Source organism: Stenella coeruleoalba, assembly GCF_951394435.1.
Source record: "Stenella coeruleoalba genome assembly, chromosome: 5".
Lineage (NCBI taxonomy): Eukaryota > Metazoa > Chordata > Mammalia > Artiodactyla > Delphinidae > Stenella > Stenella coeruleoalba.
The window spans coordinates 74,378,066-74,400,819 of record NC_137150.1 but is presented as its reverse complement, the minus strand read 5'-3'; the positions used below and the strand labels follow the sequence as shown (position 1 = coordinate 74,400,819).

At 40.6% G+C, this 22,754-nt stretch overlaps 1 protein-coding gene across 7 annotated transcripts in view; it reads right to left on the bottom strand.

Annotated features, from left to right (window-relative positions):
* Window positions 1–22,754, bottom strand: part of SLC12A8 (solute carrier family 12 member 8) — a 132,218-nt gene that overhangs the window by 4,373 nt on the left and 105,091 nt on the right. For 5 of the 7 annotated variants that reach the window (XM_079922147.1, XM_079922146.1, XM_079922148.1 and 2 more), the window contains 4 exons: window positions 18,623–19,253; window positions 7,608–7,705; window positions 6,932–7,049; window positions 725–1,169 (listed from right to left, as the gene is read on the bottom strand). In XM_079922147.1, coding sequence (XP_079778273.1) covers window positions 934–1,169; window positions 6,932–7,049; window positions 7,608–7,705; window positions 18,623–19,253 — 1,083 coding nt within the window. In that variant the 3' untranslated portion in view covers window positions 725–933. Of the gene's footprint in view, window positions 1–724; window positions 1,170–6,931; window positions 7,050–7,607; window positions 7,706–18,622; window positions 19,254–22,754 lie in introns of those variants that run through there. The other 2 variants (XM_079922151.1, XM_079922145.1) reach the window with 1 other exon arrangement.

Below are 22,754 nucleotides of genomic sequence, written 5' to 3'. Positions count from 1 at the left end.
AAATCCATTTCTCCTTTGGTGTGAGTTTTTTTAAAATCTCACAAAATGAATTATATATAACTTTAGGAAAGCAAATGAAATGTAATTTTATAAAGTGCTTTTCCAAATTATATATATTCACTCCACCATATTCATATTATATATATATATGTGAGTGTGTGTGTGTGTGTGTGTGTGTGTGTGTATATATATATATATATATATATATGGCTGGTTGAAAATTGGTTAATTAGATCATGTTCAATATATGATCAGGAAGTGAGCATTATTTTAAGAGGCTTATGTTAGAATCTTGACTAATGTCAACAGTATGCAGCTGATAACATGTATTTAGAAAATAAACATAAATATTCTATTAACTGGTCCTACCTATTTATGCTCATTTAGATTCTAAATTATCTAAATTTTAGATGAAGATGGGCCTGAAATTTGATTTCATACTTTCCTGTAAATAAATTTCTGGGAAATATTTAAATTTCTTAGGATCAAACTAACTTCTAAGAAATTCAGAAGCAATCACTGATGTAATCACTATGTTAATTAAAATATATTTTCTCCATTAAATTAGCTGATATAAGGACCCTTAGTATGACTTTTTCTAAAGCATTATTTTTAATGTACATGTGATTCAAGTGTTTGAAGTGCATTTCTTTCAAAAATGTATATCAGACTATTCTAATTTGGAAGCATTTTTTTTTCATTTTGCCTGGATTGTTATGGTCCATCTGATTTAGTTAGGACTTAAAACTACATAATTACTTTATTTTAAAAATTGGGACATTGTAGAATTTTGATGAAAAGGGCTCTTGAATGTATTTTTAAAACAGCTTTATTATTGAGGAGTAACTGACACACAGTATTGATAATATTTTCTTCCTTTCCTTATTCTTTTTTTTTTTCTTTTCTTTTCTCGTTTTGCGGTACGCGGGCCTCTCACTGTGTGGCCTCTCCCGCCGCAGAGCACAGGCTCCAGACGCGCAGGCTCAGCGGCCATGGCTCACAGGCCCAGCCGCTCCGCGGCATGCAGGATCCTACCGGACCGGGGCACGAACCCGTGTCCTCTGCATCAGCAGGCGGATTCTCAACCACTGCGCCACCAGGGAAGCCCCTTCCTTTCTTTATTCCTGATGCTCTGGCACTTGGGGTCTTGATCCTAGAGGTGCTAATTCCTAGAGATAGGAAACAACTCCCCTATGAGCACACCTTTGATATACAAACCGACCAGTCCAGAGCCCGCGCCCCCAACCATCTCCTTTATCAAGCTCTCACACATCAAGCCAATATTCCCCTGCCTTAAATCACCCCAGGGCCAAAAACCAGACAACTAGAGACCACCCCTATAATCTAGAGTTCCCTGAAATTATTCAAACTACCTAATCCTAAACTTATTCAGCTATCTACCTGCCTTGTCCATTCTTTCCCACTAAAAGCCTAATAAAGGCTATGGGCCATGCTCTCCCCACTTCCTCTTTTGCCTCCTGACCAACCCTGGTCCTCTCCGCTGTGGCCCTGCATGACCCTCCTGTTCCTAGGGATCTGTGAGTATAAACTTCTTTCTTCATGATAATAATTTCTGTGTCTGTGTGTCTTATCATACCTGATTAAAACAAATCCCAGGTACATTTTTAGAACAAACTACATGCATTTAAAGTGTACAATTTGGTAAGTGTTGACACATGCATATACTGTGAAATCATCACTAAAAGCAAGATAATGAACATATCCATCCCCTCCAAAAGCTCCCTCAAGCGACTTCATAAGACCTCCCTCCCTTGTATCCACACTCCCACCCTCATCCAAAGGCAACCGCTGATAGTGCTGTCATTAGAAATTAGTTTGCATTTTTAATAATAACATATGTATATATGTAAAATATTACATTACGTACTCATTTTTTCTAGTTTCTTTCACTCAGCACAGTTATTTTGAGATTCACGCTATTGCATATATCGATAGTTCATTCTTTTTATTACGAAATAGTATTCCGTTGCATGGCTATACTATACTTACAGAGTAACCCGTTGATGGACATGTGAACTGTTTTCAGTTTTTGACTATTACAAACTAAGCTGCTATAAATATTCATATACACGTTTTTGTATGCCCGTATGCTTTTAATTCTCTTTGGTAAATACCTAGGAGTACAGTGGCTAACTCATATAGCAGATATATATATTTTGTAATACACTGTCAAATGGTTTCACGAAGTGATCGTATTATTTTTACATTTTCCTCAGCTATATATGATAGCTCTAGCTGCTCCACATCCTTGCCAACATTTGGCATGATCAGTATTTTTAATTTTAATCACCCTGATAGGTGTATAATATTATATTGTGGTTTTAATTTTCATTTCTTAATGACTAATCACACTGAATACCTTTTCCCATGCTTATTTGTCAACCATATATGTTCTTTGCTGAAACCTATTTAAAACTTATGCCCATTTAAAATTTTTTGTTGTTTTCTTGTTACTGAGTTTTGAGGGTTTTTATATATTCTAGGTACAAGTCCTTTTCAAACATGTGATTTGCTAATATTTTCTCATAGTCTATGGCTTGCCTTTGCATTCCTTTACCGGTGTGTTTGGAGGAACAGTCCTTAATTTTGATGAAGTCCAATTTATCAATTTTTTTCCTGCTTTTGGTGTTGTATCTAAGAAATCTTTGTCTCACTCACAGTCACAAATTTTTTCCCTATATTTTCTAGGATCCATTTTGAGCTATTTTTACATTGTATGATGTATGAAGTTTGTTTTTTGCTTGTGTATTTCCAATTGTTCCAGCAGCATTTGCTGAAAAGACTATTTTTTTCCTCCACTGAATTGCCTTTGTAATTTCTGGACTCTCTACTCTGTCCACTGATTTTTTTATCTATCTTGATTCCAATACCATGCTGTCTTGATTACTTTAGCTTTACAGTTAATTTTGAAATCAGGTAATGTTAAGTCTTGCAACTTTGTTTTTCTTTTACAAAGTTGCTTGGGCTATTCTAGGTCCTTTGAATTTCCATATAAATACTTTAGGATCTGCTTTCCAATTTCTACAAAAAAGGCAGCTGTGATTTTGATTGGGATTATATCTAATCTATAGAAAATTCTGAGGTGAAATGTCATCTTAAGAATATTGAATTGAATCTTCGATTCATGAATATAGTATAAATCTTCATTTATTTAATTTCTTCTTTAATTTCCTCTCAAAATGTTTTGTAGTTTTCCTCTTCTAGTCCATAAATATGGTGAATTACATTGATTGATTAAGAATGTTAAACCAGGGCCTAGAGACTCATACAGAATGAAGTAAGTCAGAAAGAGAAAAACAAATATTGTATATTAATGCATATATGTGGAATCTAGAAAAATGGTACAGATGAACCTATTTGCAAAGCAGAAATAGAGACACAGATGTAGAGAACAAATGTATGGACACCAAGTGGGGGAAGGAGAGGTGGGATGAATTGGGAGATTGGGATTGACATATATATACTACTATGTACAAAATAGATAACTACTGAGAACTGATAGATAACTAAAATAGATAACTAATGAGAACCTACTGTATAGCGCAGGGAACTCTACTCAATGCTTTGTGGTGACCTAAATGGGAAGGAAATCCAAAAAAGAGGGGATATATGTATACATATAACTGATTCACTTTGCTGTACAGACACAAACTAATACAACACTGTAAAGCAACTATACACCAATAAAAATTTTTTAAAAAAGAGAGGGAGAATGTTAAACTAACCTTGAATTCCTAGGACAACCCATTTGCTTATGATGTATTATTATGCTTTTTATATTATTTTGTATTCAATTTGTTAAAGTCTTGTTAAGAAGTTTTATATCTATGTTCATGAGGGATATTGGTGTGCAGTCTTCTGAAGCATTTGTATCAAATTGATATTCTCTCTTCCTTAAGTGTTAGATAGGTTTCATTAGTGACACCATCTGGGCCCAAGGTTTTCTTTATGGGAAGGTTTTTTAATGATAAGTTTAATTTCTTTCATAGATGACCTAAACAGCCCTATATGTCTTCTAGAGTGAGCTTTGATATTTGATAGTTTGTATCTTTTGAGGAATTTTTCCAATTCATCTGTCAAATTTATTGCATAAAGCTGTTTAAAACACTTCCTTATTTTCCTTTTTAATGTCTGTAGACTCTCCAGTCATGTCATTTCTCTCACTCCTGGTGTTGAGCATTTGTGTTTCCTCTCCTTTTATTCTGATCAGTCTGGGTAGAGGTTTGTAAATTTTATTGATCTCACATAACCAGCTTTTTGTTTCACTGGCATTCTCTATTTTTCCCTGTTTTATATTTTATTGATTTCTACTTTGATCTTCATGGTTTCCCTGTTTCTTCTTACTTGGGTTTAATTTGCTCTTTTTCTCTAGTTTCTTAAGTGGGAAACTGGGGTTATTATTTTGAGACACTTCTTTCTTTTTTAATATAAGCATTTGACGCAGTAAATTTCCCTCTAAGTAGTGAATTAGCTGCGTCCCACAATTTTGATGTTATATTTTCATTTTCATTCAGTTCAAATACTTTTTTTTTTTTTTTGCGGTATGCGGGCCTTTCACTGTTGTGGCCTGTCCAGTTGCAGAGCACAGTCATCCAGACACGCCGGCTCAGCGGCCATGGCTCACGGGCCCAGCCGCTCCGCGGCATGTGGGATCAGCCCGGACCGGGTCAAGTTCAAATACTTTTTAATTTTACTTATTTCTCCTTTGAACCATGAGTTATTTAGTTTCTTTAGTTTACTTAGTGCTCCTTAGTGTTCTTAGTCATTTAGTGTTATTCAGTGTTCTTTAGTTTCTAAATATTTGGGAATCTTCCAGATATCTTTCTGGTATTTATTTCTAATTTACTTCCCCTTTTGTTCTTGAATTGACTTGAATACCCTTAAACTTTCTGAGACTTTAAAAAATGTCCTAGAATATGGTTTATGCTCGTAAATGTTTCATGTGCACTTAAAAATATATATTCTGCTGTTGTTAGGTAGAGTATTCTATAAATATCAATTTGGCCATGTTTATTGATAACATTATTCAAGTCTTCTAAAGCCCTACTGATTTTTTGCCTACTTGTTTTATCAATTATTGAGAGAGAGGTGTTGAAATCTATGACTGTAATCGAGAATTTTTCTACTTATTATTGCAGATCTATCAGGCTTTGTTTTTTATATTTCAAAGCTCTGTTTTTAAGTGCATAAATGTTAAGATTTATTATGTCCTCTTGATTAATTTTCCCTTTGTCTTTATGAAATGACCCTCTTTATCCCTGGTAATATTCTTTTCTCTGAAATCTACTTTGTCTGATGTTAATATAGTCACTCCAGCTTTGTCTGATTTATCTTACCATGATGTATCTTTTTTCCATCCTTTTACTTTTAACTTATTTGTGTCTTTATATTGAAAGTAGGTTTCTTGTAGATAGCATATAGTTGGATCATGCTTTTTTATTCAATCTGACAATCTCAGTGCTTAGACCTTTTAATTGGGAGTGTTTATTTCATTTTATTTTTAACTATCTTTTTAAAAATTTTTTTATAAATTAATTTACTCTTATTTTTGGCTGTGTTGGGTCTTCGTTGCTGCACGTGGGCTTTCTCTAGTTGCCTTGAGTTAGGTCTACTCTTCATTGTGGTGCTCGGGCTTCTCGTTGCGGTGGCTTCTCTTGTCATGGACCACGGGCTCTAGGTGCATGGGCTTCAGTAGTTGTGGCGTGCAGGCTTCAGTAGTTGTGGCTCATGGGCTCTAGAGCACAGGCTCAGTAGTTGTGGCGCACGGGCTTAGTTGTTCCACGGCATGTGGGATCTTTCCAGACCAGGGCTCAAACCCGTGTCCCCTGCATTGGCAGGTGGATTCTTAACCACTGCACCACCAAGGAAGTCCCTGATTGGGAGTGTTTAGACTATTTAAAATTAGTGTGGTTATTGATATGGCTAGATTTATATAAACCACCTTGCTATTTGTTTTGGGTCTATTATCTTTTTCTCTTTTTTCTAATTAACATTGATCTGAGTATTTTTAATTCAATTTTATCCCCTTTATTGACTTATTACTTGTAATTCTTTGCTGTGTTAGAGGCATACCTCATTTTGCTGCACTTTGTTACTGTGCTTCCCAGTATTGCATCTTTTACAAGTTGAAGGTTTGTGGCAACCCTGGATCAAGCAAGTCTATCAGGGCCATTTCCCCAACAGCATTTGCTCACTTTCTGTGTCTGTGTCATATTTTGGTAATTCTTACAATATTTCAAACTTTTTCATTATTATTATATTTCTCATGGTGATCTGTGATCAGTCATCTTTAATGTTACTATTATGACTCGATGAAGGCTCAGATGATGGTTAGCCTTTTTTAGCGATAAAGTATTTTAAAATTAAGTTATGTACATTGTTTTTTAAGACATAATGCTGTTGCACACTTAACAGACTACCGTATAGTGTAAACGTAACTTTTATATGTACTAGGAAACAAAAATATTTGTCTGACTCACATTATTGCAATATTCCAGTGATCTGGAACTGAACTCACAATATTTCCAAGGTATACTGGTAGTTTAGTAGTTGCTTTAGGGTTTGTAGTACACATTTTTAACTTATCACAGTCTACCTTTAAGTAACATTTTAGTACTTCACGTATACTATAAGAAACTTCCAAGAGTATATCCCCATTTCTTCCCTCCTGGCCCTTGTGCTATTGTTGTCATCCATTTTACTTCTACATGTCTTACAAACCTCACGATTTATTATTATTTGTTATCATTTATGCGCATGCCATATTTTTTCTCCTAGACTGTCAGCTCCTTTAAAGCGAGATTTGTATCTGAGTCAGTGTTGGCATTTAGTATGTGTTCGAAACAGGTTTTTTTCAATAAATGCTAAAAGAGAAGAAAGGAGGTGGTGGCAAAATGACTCTGTTGCTTACCAAGGTGAAGCCCGGAACTGGTCCAACCAATGTAGAGATACACAATGGCAGCAACACCCATGTTAACCAGGGTATAGACCCATTGGATCACAAACATGATGAGAAGGGACCCAACAGCCTGTGGAAACAGAAGGAAGTGCAAGTCAGCTAATGGTTTAAACACACAGTAAGCGAGCCACAAGGCTAGGGCCTTAAGAAACAACAGTCTTCTCGTCAACCTCTGAACACTCTATAAGTCTGAATAATTGAAGTTCACTCATAATTCAAAAAACCCCTCTAAAGTAGGTATTTGAGAAGACATCCTCCTGAAAGTACCCTCTAATCAAAACAATCAATAAATAGACTTTCTATCCTAGGTCCTTGTTCTACTCCTTTCTAGGAGAAACAAGTTAGAGTAAAATTATGCTAATATGGTGTATCTAGAAATTAGGTGATCCAGAGTTTATCAGGGATGATTAATTATTTAAAAAGTAAACCATTGATTAAAATAAGTGGTTCATTAAATGTAATCTTGCCATATGTAGCCTCATCTAAATTCTAATATAACAGGCAGTTAAATCACATTGCTCCTAATGAGACTCTCCTCTTTCCTCCCCCAAGTCCCACCCCAAGATCACACATGTATCCACCTGAATTAAGTCTCAAGGACAGTTGAGATCAAAATGAACTTACTCACCCCCAACAGGGAGACCCAGGGGTTGCATATGCGAGTGTAGAAAGAAGTTGGTCTCCTCTGGATATCTTGTTCCTGGAGCCTGGACTTTAGGAAGAAATCTAAAAAATAAATGAGCCAAAATCCTTGGTTACTAATTTGTTACCAAACCCTCTAGTATTTTTATTAGCAAATACTTATGAGCTCCTCTTCTCCAATTTTGTAACTCAGCCTAAAAGACAACTTCCACTCATCTCAACCATTAATGCCCTTTGCCACAACTGAGGCTTGTCTTTACCAGAAAGCTTACATCTCCTAAATTGTGATTTCAATCAATTTACTCTCAGCCCATCACCTCCATTTTTTCTCATTCACTCTGCTGTCTCCCACCCCAACTATTCATAGACCACAGAGGGACCTTCAGTCAACTTGCCCTAGTATGTTTTTGCTTCCTATCACCTACCTCCTCTTTTCACTACCCTCTTACCTGGCTTAGATTCCATGATCCAAGACTCTCAGCAAGTACTCCCTTGGATATGTTATCTGCTTCCATGCTTCAGCACCACTCAGAAGTCTTATACCTAGTCAACTCATTCTCCTTCTCTCTGATGTAACAAATTTCCAACCTCTCCTCTCAAAAGACAGCTTTCATATCCTCTCATCACCAAATCTACCAACCCACTTTCATCTGTACCCTCTCTTCTGCCTTTCTGTTTTCAGAGTAGATGAACAGTTCTGGCTCCTACCTAAGGCCCATCCCTGTATTTGTGCCCTGCTCAAGGATTTTGCTTTTGCTTCGTCAATTTTTCCATAGTCTACTAGATCATCCCCATCAAACACAAATACACTGTAATTTCTCCCAACTAAAGAAATATCTTCTGGTCACCCTTCAGCTACTATCCTATTTTTTGGCCTCCCTTATAGCAAAAATTCTCAAAAGAATTGCCTATATGGTTTCTACCTTCCATTGTTTCCTCAACCTACTTTTAGGGTTGTATATACCATTCCACTAAAACGACTCTACCTAAGGTTGGCAATGACTTGAATCTTTTCAAATTCAATGGTCAGCTCATTTTACTTGACCTTTCAGATAGCACCTGACACATGTGATCACTTTCTTCTTATTGAAACACATTCTTCTCTTGGTTCCTAGGATGTCTCAGTTTCCTAGTTTTCCTCCTATCTCACTGCCCACTTCTTCTCAGTCTCCTTTGCTGGATCACCTCCTCCTTCCAACCCCCAAGTATTGGAGAATCCTAGCATTCATTCAGTCCTCAGCACTCTTCTTTATTGCAGTTAGGTGTGGCCATGTGACTAAGTTCTCACCAATGGAATGTGAACACAAGTGGTGAGTGTCACTTCTGCATCAGAGTCTTTGAGACAGTAGGTGTGCCTCTTCTCTGTGCCCGAAATCAGAACGTGGTAACTCAGTCTTGATTTTGCTCATTATAAGGACTTAGGGGATGGTGAAGTCATAAAAATGGAAGGAGCCTGGGTCCCTGAAGCAATGCATGGAGGAGAGCCTCTCACTGATTTGGAACACCCTTCCTGGACTGTTAGTGCAAGTGAGAAATAAATTTCCATTGTGTTTGAGCCACTGTGTTTTTGTTTATTTGTGATAGCAGTTTAGCCTCCCTTAATTAATATACCTCAAAACAGGCTTCAGATCCTTCTCTTACTTCTACACAATCTATTCCTTACGAAGCCAGTGATCTTCTTAAGGCTGGATCTGATCATATCACACCTCTAGCTACAACCTTCCATGACCTTCTGTCATAATCACCATGGAGTGCATGGCCCTACACAGGACTGACCTCTGCTTTCCTTGCTATACTCATCTCCTACCTCTCTCCCCCCACCCACTCCTCTCCACTCACTGATGGACTTCTGCTCTTCTTGGAATTTGCCAATCCAATTTCCATCTGTACCTTTATACATGCCATTTCCCCTGCCTGTAACTCTTCTCCCACATCTCTGCATGGTTCACTGCTTTATACAATTCAGTTCTCCATTAAAATATCCTCTTCTCAAAGAGATATTTTCTGAACAACCTATCTGAAACAGAACCACCCTCCCCACTCTAGTCTCTATCCTGTTACCCCACTTTATTACTCATCATACTATTTATCACTTACTGACATCACAGTATGTGTGTTTGCTTGTTTATTATGTGTCTTTCCTGCTAGAATGCAAGTTCAATGACAGCAGAGACCTTCTATGTCTGTTCAGCATGTTCCCCACCCCCAGCACCTAGAACAGCACTTGGAATGTAGTAAATGTCCCATACGTGAGGCTAAACGAATGACCAATCATCCTAGGTCCCAGAGAAGTCTTCATCCTCTCAACATGTCTGCCTTTACCATATACTTCCAACTATTATACTTATCTTTTATATCTCCATATCTTGAGGGCAAGGGCCGTCTTTTGTATCTCTAAATACCAAATCTAGGCATGTAGGGGTCTGTGTATAGGAAGTGCTCAAGAAGTGTCTCCTTATTAATTGTGGATTAAAATAAACTCTGCCAGAAGACGTAAATAGACATTTCTCCAAAGAAGACACACAGATGGCCAATAAGCACGTGAAAAGATGCTCATCATTGCTAATTATTAGGAAAATGCAAATCAAAACTACCATGAGGTATCACCTCATATGTCAGAATGGCCATCATTAAAAAGTCTACAAATAACAAATGCTGGAGAGGGTGTACAGAAAAGGGAACCCTCCTATACTGTTGGTGGGAATGTAGATTGGTGCAGCCATTATGGAAAACAGTATGGAGGTTCCTCAAAAAACTAAAAATAGAGTTGCATATGATCTGGCAATCCCAATCCTGGGCATGTATCTGGACAAAACTATAATTCAAAAAGATACATGTACCCCTATGTTCACTGCGGCACTATTCACAATAGCCAAGACATGGAAACAACCTAAATGTCCAACAACAGATGAATGGATGAAGAAGATGTGGCACACATATACAATGGAATACTTCTCAGCCATAAAAATGAATGAAATAATGCCATGTGCAGCAACACGGATGGGCCTAGAGATTATCATACTAAGTGACGTCAGACAGAGAAAGACAAATACCAAATGATATCACTTATATGTGGAATCTAAAATATGACACAAATGAACTTATCTACAAAACAGAAATAGACTCACAGACATAGACAACAGACATGGTTGTCAAGGGGGAGGGGGGTGAGGGAGGGATGGATTGGGAGTTTGGGATTAGCAGGTGCAAACTATTATATATAGGATGGATAAACAGCAAGGTCCTACTGTATAGCACAGGGAACTATATTCAATATCCTGTGATAAACCGTAATAGAAAAGAATATGAAAAAGAATGGATATATACGTATAACTGAATCACTTTGCTGTACAGTAGAAATTAATACATTATAAAGCAACTATACTTCAATAAAATAAATTTTAAAGAACTCTGCCAAGGTGCATGACTGATTTGAATTGATGGCTCTATTACTTCTTTTTTTTAAAGAAAAGACACTGTTAAGATTGTCTTTGATTACATTGTATATTTTCAACATGTGCAATGCATGACTCATTTTTTCAATCACAGGCTTAGTGAAATACAGCTGCTCCATTGATTATTAAGAAGAAACACTATTGGTGAAGAACTTAGATTTCTGCCTCTCTGAGGTTTGCCAAATGTTAAGCTCACTGTTTCACACTTGATCTTGACCTTGCACCAACTCAATTACACTGTACCCAAGAGAGTTGTGTGTATGTGTATGTGTTTTCTGAGGAACTCCAGGGAGAGTCATAGGAAGGGGTGTGTCTTCCAGGCAAGCACAGTGCAGTTTTACACATCAGCAATGCAAGGGAGAATTCAGTCAATGATGCTCAATGACTCTGAATAGGTATGACAGACAATGCAGGCGGACAATTATTCAGAATTCTGAACAGCTATGGTTTCAAAACCCTTCCAAAATGACAGAAGGAATTTTTTTTCTCTTTTCAAGGATTATACTGGAAGAAATAAGTCTTACAGACTAGTGGTGGGAGGAGACCGCTTCTCGTGTTAGAAGTACTAGAATAACAACTGGAAGGCAACTTTATCAAGCTTTAGTCACAAAACAAACAAACAGGTAAGCAGAACCATGCATTAGGCATGTTAAAAATATCAAATATAGGGCTTCCCTGGTGGCGCAGTGGTTGAGAGTCTGCCTGCCGATGCAGGGGACACGGGTTCGTGCCCCGGTCCGGGAAGATCCCACATGCCGTGGAGCGGTTGGGCCCGTGAGCCATGGCCGCTGAGCCTACACGTCCCGAGCCTGTGCTCCGCAACGGGAGAGGCCACAACAGTGAGAGGCCCGCGTAGAGCCAAAAAAAAAAAAAAAAAAAAAAAATCAAATATAATAAACATAACACATAACATTAAATTGTCTTTTAAAATCTAGTGGTATGTCTAACAAGTTCTATGTTCACAAAACCCATGCAGAAATAAAGACTTTTTAAGCATGAAGGGGGAAGACATTATGTCAATTTTTAAAATCACAAATTTAAATAATTTTATGGAAATTACTTAAAAATCAATATTAAACCATCTCTGGAAATGCACTCCATACCTTTATCAGGATAAATAAACACACAGTTCTAGCTGGCATGTACAAACCAAGAATGTGCGTTGACGTGGTTCACAAAGGATCATGTTTCAGGTTCATGTGGGATCTTATCATGTTGATTCTGTAATCTTTTAACCACTTTCCAAATGCTGCACGTTTATTTCTAGGTTGTCATTAGTACCAACAATGCAGCTATGAGACTCTTGTACATATTTACGGTTTGTTGTTTGGTTTAGGGTTGTTTCCTTGAGATACAATCCCCCCAAACAGATTTACTAAGTCAGAGCAATTAGACAGTTTTATATTTCTTGTTACATCTTGAAAGCTCACTCTGCAGAAAGAATGAACCAGAGGGACTTCCAGCTACCACAATGTAAAGAGGTCAGTGAATCCTCTCCGTAAGAGACAGGTATACAGCTAGACAAAATCATCAAAAACAATCACTTGGGGCTCTAGAAATTTACCAAACCGAGACAACAAACCAAGAAGTGTTTATTTTTTCAAAAACTGCTGGAGCTGAGGGTAAGGACGGTGAGAGTCTACAGCCTTCTTCCTGAGCTGCTCCCACCCCCACCCCAGTTCTTACCAGCATGGAGCTGGCCTGTGTCCGTGTGGCCCAGAAGGCTTCCACCCGCTGCCAGCAGATCTGTGCGTGGGTTGGGAAGCACAATCGAAGCTGCAGCTCTCCAGGTTCCCCGGCTTTGACTTTTGTCAAAAAGTCTTTTGTCTCTCTTAGGCTCCCCAAGCAGGGGGATGTGGGGAGCTGTAGTCCTTCTACAGCTCTCTGATTTCTAGGATCTTCCCATTAAATTTCTGGCTGTTCCACTGCTCACCCTAGCTGGGTCCCTCAGGCTAGCAAAGCTGAGGATTTCCCCATTCCATTTTCTACTTTGCTCACCACACTGAACTGATAAAGGCACAACCCACAAGTTTGCTCCCTCTGGCAGCAAAACTGCTGATTTCTGAAGAAATCATGGCCAGAAACCTCCCAAATTTGATGAAAAACTTTCATCAATGGATCCAAAAGGAATGAATCCATTGACATTGCTTCCAGCAATGTGTACATATACCCGATCACCCCTGACCTACTATTTTTTATCTAAATTTTTGACAGCTTAACAGATATGAAATATCTCAATGGTGGTTTAAATTGGACTCATTTAATCAGTACAATGGCCTAGTTCATAATAGACACTGGCCCCAAGCAGCATACACTTTGTGTAGTGGTTAAGAACACACGCTCTAAAGTGAGATGGACCTGGGTTCAAATTCTAGCTGTCTCCTATCCTGAGCAAGTGTTTAACTTCCCTAAGCCTCACCTTTGTCATCTGGAAAAAGGTAATAACAATGCCTAGATCTGAGCTGAGCTGAGCTAATCCGCGTGTTAAGTGATTATCTCTGTGCCAGGCACCTGGGACAGACTCAAGAAAAGCTGCCTATTTTTAGCTACAAACAGCATTCAACACTTAATCATAAAAGTTAGTTTGTTGAATGCACAGTGAGTGAGTCTGGGTTTTCACATGTAAACTGCGTGTTCATCTCTCCTGACCTCTCTTTAGTAGGATCTGGATTTTGACCTTCCTGTCTTTAAAAATAATATGGTTTGGGGCTTCCCTGGTGGCGCAGTGGTTGAGAGTCCGCCTGCCGATGCAGGGGACACGGGTTCGTGCCCCGGTCCGGGAAGATCCCACATGCCGCAGAGCAGCTGGGCCTGTGAGCCATGGCCGCTGAGCCTGCGCGTCCGGAGCCTGTGCTCCGCAACGGGAGAGGCCACAACAGTGAGAGGCCTGCGTACCGCAAAAAAAAAAAAAAAAAAAATGCTTTGGAAGGTATGCTTTTATCAGTTGTGTTTGTCAGAATAATTGTTTCCTTCTGTGACACTGTGCTGGGCAAATGTTTTTTATTTCTGTTTAATCAGATCCTTTTTGTCTTTGATGATGTCTTCAGTAGTCAGAAATCGCTCTCTTGCACAGCTGTTATAAATAAGGAATTTGTGGCTATATAAGGTATCAAATATGGCCCCAAGTTAATTTTTTGATCCATTTGCTCTCAAAAATATTTATTCAATAGTGACTTGATTCTTATTATTTTACAGCATCTGGTTTGTCACACATTAGGTTCTTATAATAGTTTAACTCTTTCTATTCTACTTTACCTGTCAATGTTTAAAATTTTTAGCCAATATTTGTACAACTGTTCATCAATTTGATTAGCCTTTACTGAGTGTCTGTCGATGGCATGTACTGTGTGGGAATATTGTTGATGAATACAAGGTAGAAAGACATGGTTTGTGACTAAAGGAAGCTCACAGACTGGAGGCAAAGCGATAAAACTAGTATTTCTTCTCCTTAAGATAGGCAGACGACAAGCAGGCCTGAAGACAAATGTGTAAACAAATGTATAAAACAATGTGATACGTGTTTATACCACTAGTGTGACTCAAATGTTATGCTTGCACAGGAGAGGAAATCAGGGAATCCTTCTCAGAGGGGGTCTGAAAAGTCAAATGGATTTTAAACCGTTAAGTCGGTGTTTTTCAGATGGAAGTGGGCAGTGATGCAATGTGCAAAGGCAGGAAGGAATAAAGAACATGATGTGTTTGGGGCACGTGTCTGGGTATAGCTGGACATGTGTACATGGCAGCTGTCATGAGAAAACTGGCCAGGAAGGTGGGGCAGGGCAGGATTGCCAAGAATCTTGCAAATCACACCGGTATGGAAGGTAATAGATTCCAACGAAGGTTTTTAAGTAAGAGAGACATGATGAGAGTTTTATTTTAGAAAGATCATTCAGTGGACAATGAAAAGGAGAAACAGGATATGGGAGAATCTGGAGGCTGGAGATGAGCAGGGAGATTAACAAGAGTCTGGGCACCAGATGATGAGGGTCTGAACCAAGGTGAAGGCAGCCAGGATGGAGGAGACAGAGGGGTTTACAAGAGCTCGGGACATTTCTAAGATAGGGCAACTTCAATGATTAAACGTTGCAAACTGACCACACATCTCTCCTGATAACCCACTGAGAAAACAGAAAAGGCATTAAATAGGCATAAACCTACAAACACAAGGAGAATGAGAGAGGAAAGATAAAAACAAGTCTTGGAAGGTGGAGCAGTGACGGAGGAGTGGTAACAGACAGCAGAGCCGAGGAGGACCAACTCTAGGGCCCACAGAGAGGATGCCAGCAATGAGCAGCCCAGTGCACCCCAGCAGGACCTCACAAAGTTCAGGACCAAGAAGTACCCGCCCTTGGGAAGCGATACGGTGCAGGGGACTTGTTGCAAGACTGTATATGAACCAGTTGGACATCAAGTGCCTTTCCTCTGGCCATGTAGCTAGGAAATAACTCCCTCTTTGCCTGACCCCCTCCCCAAGGTATGTGAGGGTTCCTCTGAAGAAATCAAACCAGAGAGGGCCTGAACTTGGTACACCAGGCATAGCAAAGAGTGGGGGGGATGGAGCTAGAAACTGGGGAATTCAATGAAGTCTCTATCCTAAAGAGTGGGAGGCCACCAACTTCCTTATGTCACCCGGCTCCCTGAACACAAAGAGCCAACTGGGGGACCCCCAGGCAAGAGATTAAAGGACTTTTCTCTGGAGGAAACCTCTAGCTAACCACACTTGGGGATCCTCCCATGAAAAAGCCAGCTTCTTGATCATTCTACAGTGAGGTACCCCAACCCGTAAGCTCTGCCCAGGATGCAGGTCTTCTAAACAGCTTTTCACTACTTACTTCTAAACAGGAACAGAAATCAAAAGATCAACAGACATTTTAGTGAAGCCAATATAAAAGAGAGAGTGAGACCAAGCCAAAGAGAAAAGAATCTGAAGAACACAGGGCAGAAGAAGACTCTAAAGGGAGAATAAGTAACATTACCAGAAAAATAAGATAAGCGTTATACCTAGAAAACAAGAATGAGATGATGTTCGACATTTTTTTTAAAAAGATGAAGACAAATCAGGTTACAACCAAGAGCTCTCAGAAATTAAGACCAGGAGAGCTGTGGCATAGACTCACTGTTGTTACCCAATCTCCCCTTCCTCCTTAGGGAAAGAAAGAACCCCACAGGATGTCATGTGAAGCTGCAATAAAGCCAGCTAAAAAGACATTTCCCAGCCTCTGAGAATACCTAGAAAGGCTAGCGAATCAAGTTCAGAGCTATATAGCCAGGGACAACACTCAAAACCATACGTCTGGGCAGTCTAGTGGGGACACCACAGGGGCATGTGCCAAGGTCTAGACACTTCTGACCCTGAAAAGCCCTGATGGCGGAGCCAGGAATGTAGTCATCCTGCAGCCACTATCATGCTTCCAGAGAGTTCCTCAAAGTCCCCATTTCTTCAGGTTCCCAGTTCCCGGTATATGGAGGCTTCATCTAATTAGCCGAGCCTTGGTCCCATGCCTGAACTCTGCAGGAGGGGCGGGAAAACTGAATATCTGACATTTTCAGTTTTAAGAGTGAAAGGCTTGCTGTGCCTCCCACCAAGACTCATAACACTGGAAATTCTTCAAACACAGGGAGGTCATTCAAGGCTGAGGAGGGAAAAAAAAGAGACAGAAGTCTACCACGATATCACGCCCAACAGATCTTGTCCCCTGGATCTGACAGAGAAGTGTGATAGAGGAATTCCAAGACAACAGCTTTGTAGCAGACCGAAAGCACTGACAGGCTAGAGTGGATCAGAATAAGGGCCATAGGACAGAGGGGGGAAAAGAACAAATGGATATGATAAATTTCTGAAGAATTCGAGCATTTGGAAAATAACGTTGAGAGGCGTTTGCCATATCCGCCAGAACATCTAGAAAAAGATGATGACACAAAACCAAGCAAATAAAAAACCAAGGCTGGGCTTCCCTGGTGGCGCAGTGGTTGAGAGTCCGCCTGCCAATGCAAGGGACACGGGTTTGTGCCCCGGTCCAGGAAGATCCCACATGCCGCGGAGCGGCTGGGCCCGTGAGCCATGGCTGCTGAGCCTGCATGTCCGGAGCCTGTGCTCCGCAACGGGAGGGGCCACAACAGTGAGAGGCCCACATACTGCAAAAAAAAAAAAAAAAGAAAACCAAGGCTATTATTAACCCCAGGAAACAGAAAAAGTTGGACAAAAAAGGAAATGTAATCATAGCATAATATATGGCTCAGAGTTAAGCAATATTTACCTAATCATGATAATATGAATACTAGCTATTAGATTAATTTAAAAACTGTGATGTAATTATACTGGGGACATTGGATGAGAAATCAAGAGTGGCATAAATGAGCTAGTCTTCATTTATCATAATAGGAAATCAAGAGATGAAACTGACATATCAAGAAGTAGCAATACAAATATATTATCTACGAACATGAAGGTTAACAGAAGAAGCAATTTTTTGGTTGAAAGTGGGATTTTCTGGGAGCGGGACTAGGGGAGGCAGAAGAGTCAGAGGGATGGTATGGAAGAGTGGGAACTACGATCTCTGATTATGTGACTTTTCACTCCACTTGGCTTATTAAACTGTACTCATTACTTTGACAAAAATAACATAGTTTTTAAATTTTTAATAATGCTCCTGCCATTAAAAACCACCCACCAATTTGGAGGTAAAGGAGGAAAAGCAGGTGTACGGAAGAACGTAAAGCATTTATTTTTGGACATCTCCTTCTATGTCACCTGTCTCCTCCTCTCTGCCCACACTTGTCTGTACAGATCTCAGGAAGCAGGTTAACGGGCTTCAAATATAGGGAGACCTGGGTGTGATGTCCAGCTGTGCAAGGTATCAGCTCTGAGCATAGTATCGGTTTCATCTCTGTGACCTCACTGGGACTCAGAGTCTTCACTGGTAAAAGAGAAAATGCTAATATCTATTATGTTACATGCAATAATATATGTAAAGCACCTAGAATATGGAAGACTAAAAAATTCTGAGTTCTGTCTTTCTCTCGGAATTTCTCACGCCCGGAAGCCTCCCTTTGAGAGTCTCTCCCTGTGTCTCTGTGCCTACAGATCTGAGGGAGCAAAGAAAAGCTGTGCTCCTAAAGCATATCTTCTTTCTCTCCATTCCCTCCTGCCTGGTCTGGGAGATTCACCTTCCAGAGACAAAGCACACTGAGTCCTTGCCAGGCAGTTTGTCAAAACACATCTCCACTTCCCTTGAAAGGATAAACTGGTTTCATTCACGTTGGCTGATTTTTGAGTAAAATGAAATTAATATTTGATTATTAGCCATGGCTCCCAGCTCTAACATACAGGAGTAGCTAGAAATTTCTGTTCAAAATTAACTATCTATACCAGAGTAGAATTACAAAGTCAATGGATATCTGACCATAACTTTTAAAAGTAAATACCAAACAAAATTCACAAGGATTTTAAACCCAGCTATAAAATGAACTAAGGACTTGAAAGAGGGTTGTGATAACTGAGTAGTCACCCAAATTAGGAGGCCCCATGTGATTCCAAAGCACCCACCTTCTCTGCTCGGCCTGGGCTGATGACTGGGCTCAGGGATGAGTTGTTCTCCACAGGCTCCCCCAGGCCGAGCCCCTTCACTTCTGGAACTCGGCATGTTCCCCTCCCAGGAGGCAGTAGGCCACCCGTCACAGCCTTCAGGAGGGAAGGAAGCAGGAGACCTGGGGTCTAAGAGGAAGCTCTCTTGGAGGGTTCGCTTGGTGGCCTTCTTGGTCTTCCCCTTCTGATTCTCTGGGATCCCGTGGCTCTCTCCTCCTCCGGGCTGGCTACTCGCAAGCTTCCTGGTTAGCTGGAGGAGCTGGTCCATGTCCTTGGTGAATTCTAGCAGAGTGCCCTCAGAGAGGTTCCAGGCAACGCCCTCAGAGCCACAGCTGGGAGCCTTCTCCAGGAGCAGGTGCTCAGAGCAGTGGAGAGCTCCCAGGCCCTCCCCGGGCACCGACTCACGCACCTGTGGGAGGCTGCAGGCGCCCATGGACAGGGAGAAGTAAGAGTAGTCCACCGCGATGTATGTCAGCATGAAGTTGATGGTGACGATGGGGGCCAGGACGTTTACCTGACCCACAAGGACAAAGGCCATGGTCACCAAGCTGGTCAGGCAGATGGCAGCTACGGGTGTTTTACTTGGCCCTTTCTGCAGAAACAAAAATAACATGCAAGACCATGAAATTTCAGAAGAAAATCACAGTATTTGATAGAAACAACTCATAATGACTCAGCCACTTCTCCCATGTGACTCTTGGTGTGTTCCTAACTGTTCATCTACAAACTTGGGATCATGACATCCGACCCATGGGATTACTGTGAGATCAGAGCTAATGCACGTAAAATGCTTGACGCGGCCCTGGCACACAGTGGGCGCCCAACACATCCAACAGGCATTAACTGTATTAGTAACCATTAATGTGGGACAATCCTATAGAACATGGATTTCACAAATATTTCTCCTTTTGTCTTTCACTGGGTTTAACACCACCCTTGGAAATCAAAGAAGTGCAAAATTGATTCTTCCCATGCTTTAATGGAGAAAATGACCTGAACGGGAGCGGCAGACCCTGGAAGACATAGCAGAATCGTTGGTGGCTGAGGTGGGGGAATTCTGATACTAAACATGCACATGCATGTTCTCATACACACACATTTATGCACATCTGTTATTAATGGAGGGGGAGTATGGTGACTTTTAGAAGGACAGGAGTGGAGAAAATGCATTAACTCCATATAATCTGCCACTCCACAGAAGCTATTCCTTACAGTCACCGACACAGTTCTTGGGCCAGAAGCAATAGTCGCTTCTCAGTCCTTATCTTCTTTGGCCTAAGGATTACATTTGACCCAGCTGCTCACTCCCTGGTCTCCTCGCTTCTCTTGGTTCGTCTCCTTGTCATCGACTGCTCCTTAGTCTGTCACTGGCCTCTCCACATCTCTGAAATCTGCATTTAGAGCAATCCCCAGCTCCATCCTCAGTCTATGTTCCCTTCTCTTCTCTGTCTATGTTCCCTCTCTAGGATTTCAATCAGGCTCATGGCTTCAAATACTAGCTCAATGCTCTCAGCTCCCAAATTTGAATCTCCAGCCTGAAATGTTCCCCTGAAATCCAGACTTAAATATTCAACTATCTGCTCAGCATTTCCGGTTGATGTCTAATAGGATCTCAAACCTAGTATTTCCAAAACCAAACTGCTGATCCTCCAATGTCCTGCCTCTCAAATCTACTCCCCTGCAGCTTCTCCACCTCCGAAAATGGCCACTCCATCCTTCTAGTTGCTCAGTCAAGCAAAATTCTTGATGCCTCTTCTCACTCACTCATTCTCCTCCAGTAAATATTGTCAGTCTTACTCTCAGGATAGACACAGGATCTAACCACTGCTCCCATCTCCTTTATACCAGCACTCTGTGATGGAAGGGGCAGGCACGTCAGCCACTTTCAGATCTGACCCGTGAACCTCCCAGGTATGTTCCTCCAGCGCGTTCCCCTTACTGAGGGTTGGAACAGAGTGCAATCTTCAGAGTCACAAGATGAAGATAGTGAAGTCATCGTGGCCTGATTCTCTGAGGATCAGAGGCCCTGTTGACTTGAAACACCTTCCCTAGAACCTCAGAGTAAAATTTTTTTTAGAAAAAGGAGTAAAAATACATTTTATTGTTTTTGAAAATTACATTTTTGGGTATATTTGCTACAGTTATTTAGTATACTCTAACAATAAAACTACCAAGGATAAAATAAATCCTCATGAACTAACAAAAACTTAAAAGGAGGGTCCTAGGTAAGCGGAAGGAGGTCTTAGGTAAACTGTAGGAAATGCAAGTGGTCCAGGAAAGGACTTTGACAAGCGTGGGTTGGAAAGTGATAAAATAGTCACACATGAACTTCTGTTACCAAAAGACACATTAAGAAAAGTCAAGTCACAGAACGGGAAAAGATATTTGTGATACATGTAACTGACAAAGGGTAATGCAGAATATACAAAGAATCCCTACAAAATAATTAGAAGACAGACAGCCCACTAAAAACAATGAGCAATTCCACGAATGGGTACAGGGTCTGCAAGAATGCCATACGTGAACAAGTCTACTACAAGAATGTTTGCCGCACTGTCTGTAACAGTCCCAAACTGGGACATAACATGACAGCAAGATGAGCAAATAAACTGCAGCCAATGAGGAAATGCTATATAGAGATGATAATAAACAAGACGCTATTACAAGCAAAAACACGGAGAAATCACATGCGCATAATGATATATGAAAGAAGCATGCCACATTCATATAAAGTTTAAAAAACAGGCAACACTGAACTAGGATGTAATCCAGAGGTGGCAAACCATGGCCCCTGGGCCAGATCTGGACACCATCTGTTTATGTATGCCCACGAGCTAAAGATGGTCTTACATTTTTAAAGAGTTAGGAAAAAAATCAAAGAAGAGTAATATTTTGTGACACCTGAAAATTACATGAAATTCTAATTTCAGTGTCCACAAATAAAGTTTTATTGGAAGACAGCCACACTTACCCCATTAGGGTACTGTCTGTGGCAACTTTCGAGCTACAACAGCAGAGTTGAGCAGTTGTGACAGAGTCCATAGGGCCTGCAAAGCCTGAAATATTTACTATTTGGCCCCTTTCAGAAAAAGTTTCCTGAGTAAAACCACAGAGAAAGCAAGGAAATTATCACAGGAATATGGATAGTAGCTTCCACAGTGAGAGGGACGGGGCTCCGACCAGAGAGGGTATGTGGAGGGGGGCATCAGGGGCTGGCAGTGTTCTTGGGTGGAGGTTACACGATGTTCACTTCATAGCCATTGTTTAAGCTGTTCATATTGGTTTTATGCCCTTTTCTGTATGCTGAATATACCTCAAAAAATTTTTAAAGTTTCCTCTCTCCCCCATTAAAAGAAAAAATGTACTAGTAAAATTTAATCATATGTAAAGAAGCTTCGACAAAAAATATTCCTCCAAAAGGCATGTGACAACTAGAGAAAATATTTGTAATACATGTAACAAAGAAACAGCATCTGTCAATTCAGAAGAAAAAGATGAACAATCACAGAAAAAAAAAAAATGCAAACGACTCTTAGGGGAAACGGTGTTCAACACCTTTCCTAATAAGGGTAATGCAGATCACAAGTATCTTAAGATGCCATGTCCCACCGCACAACTGGCAAAAATTCATACCTGACACTGAGCTGTAGACAGGCTCATCTGACACTGTGGTGCTCAGGCACGAGTGCAAATGGCGAGCCACACACCCTGTGTCCAGATACGCACAATTATAAACCAAGCTCATAACCATTAAATCAAGTATGTTCTGTCTTCCTTCCTCGGCAAATATAACTTCAGGACGATGGGGAAGGCCAGGTTCAAGTTTAGAGTTCTTGCACTCCCCGGAGCTCCTCACTGCAGGATCCAGCTCACTGCCCACCGGCAACTCTTGTCTTCCTAGACCACACTGCAGGGCGGGCTCACACCCACATGTGGATTCTCAGCCCACACCCTAGCCCTAAAACGGACAGGTTCAGGGAAGACGCCCTGGCAGACCCTGCATTTAGGCTGGGCAGACCCTGCATTTAGGCTGGGGGACATCTGGGAAGGAAATTCCAGGGTACCTGGACCATGGTCTAGAAGGTGGGTATGG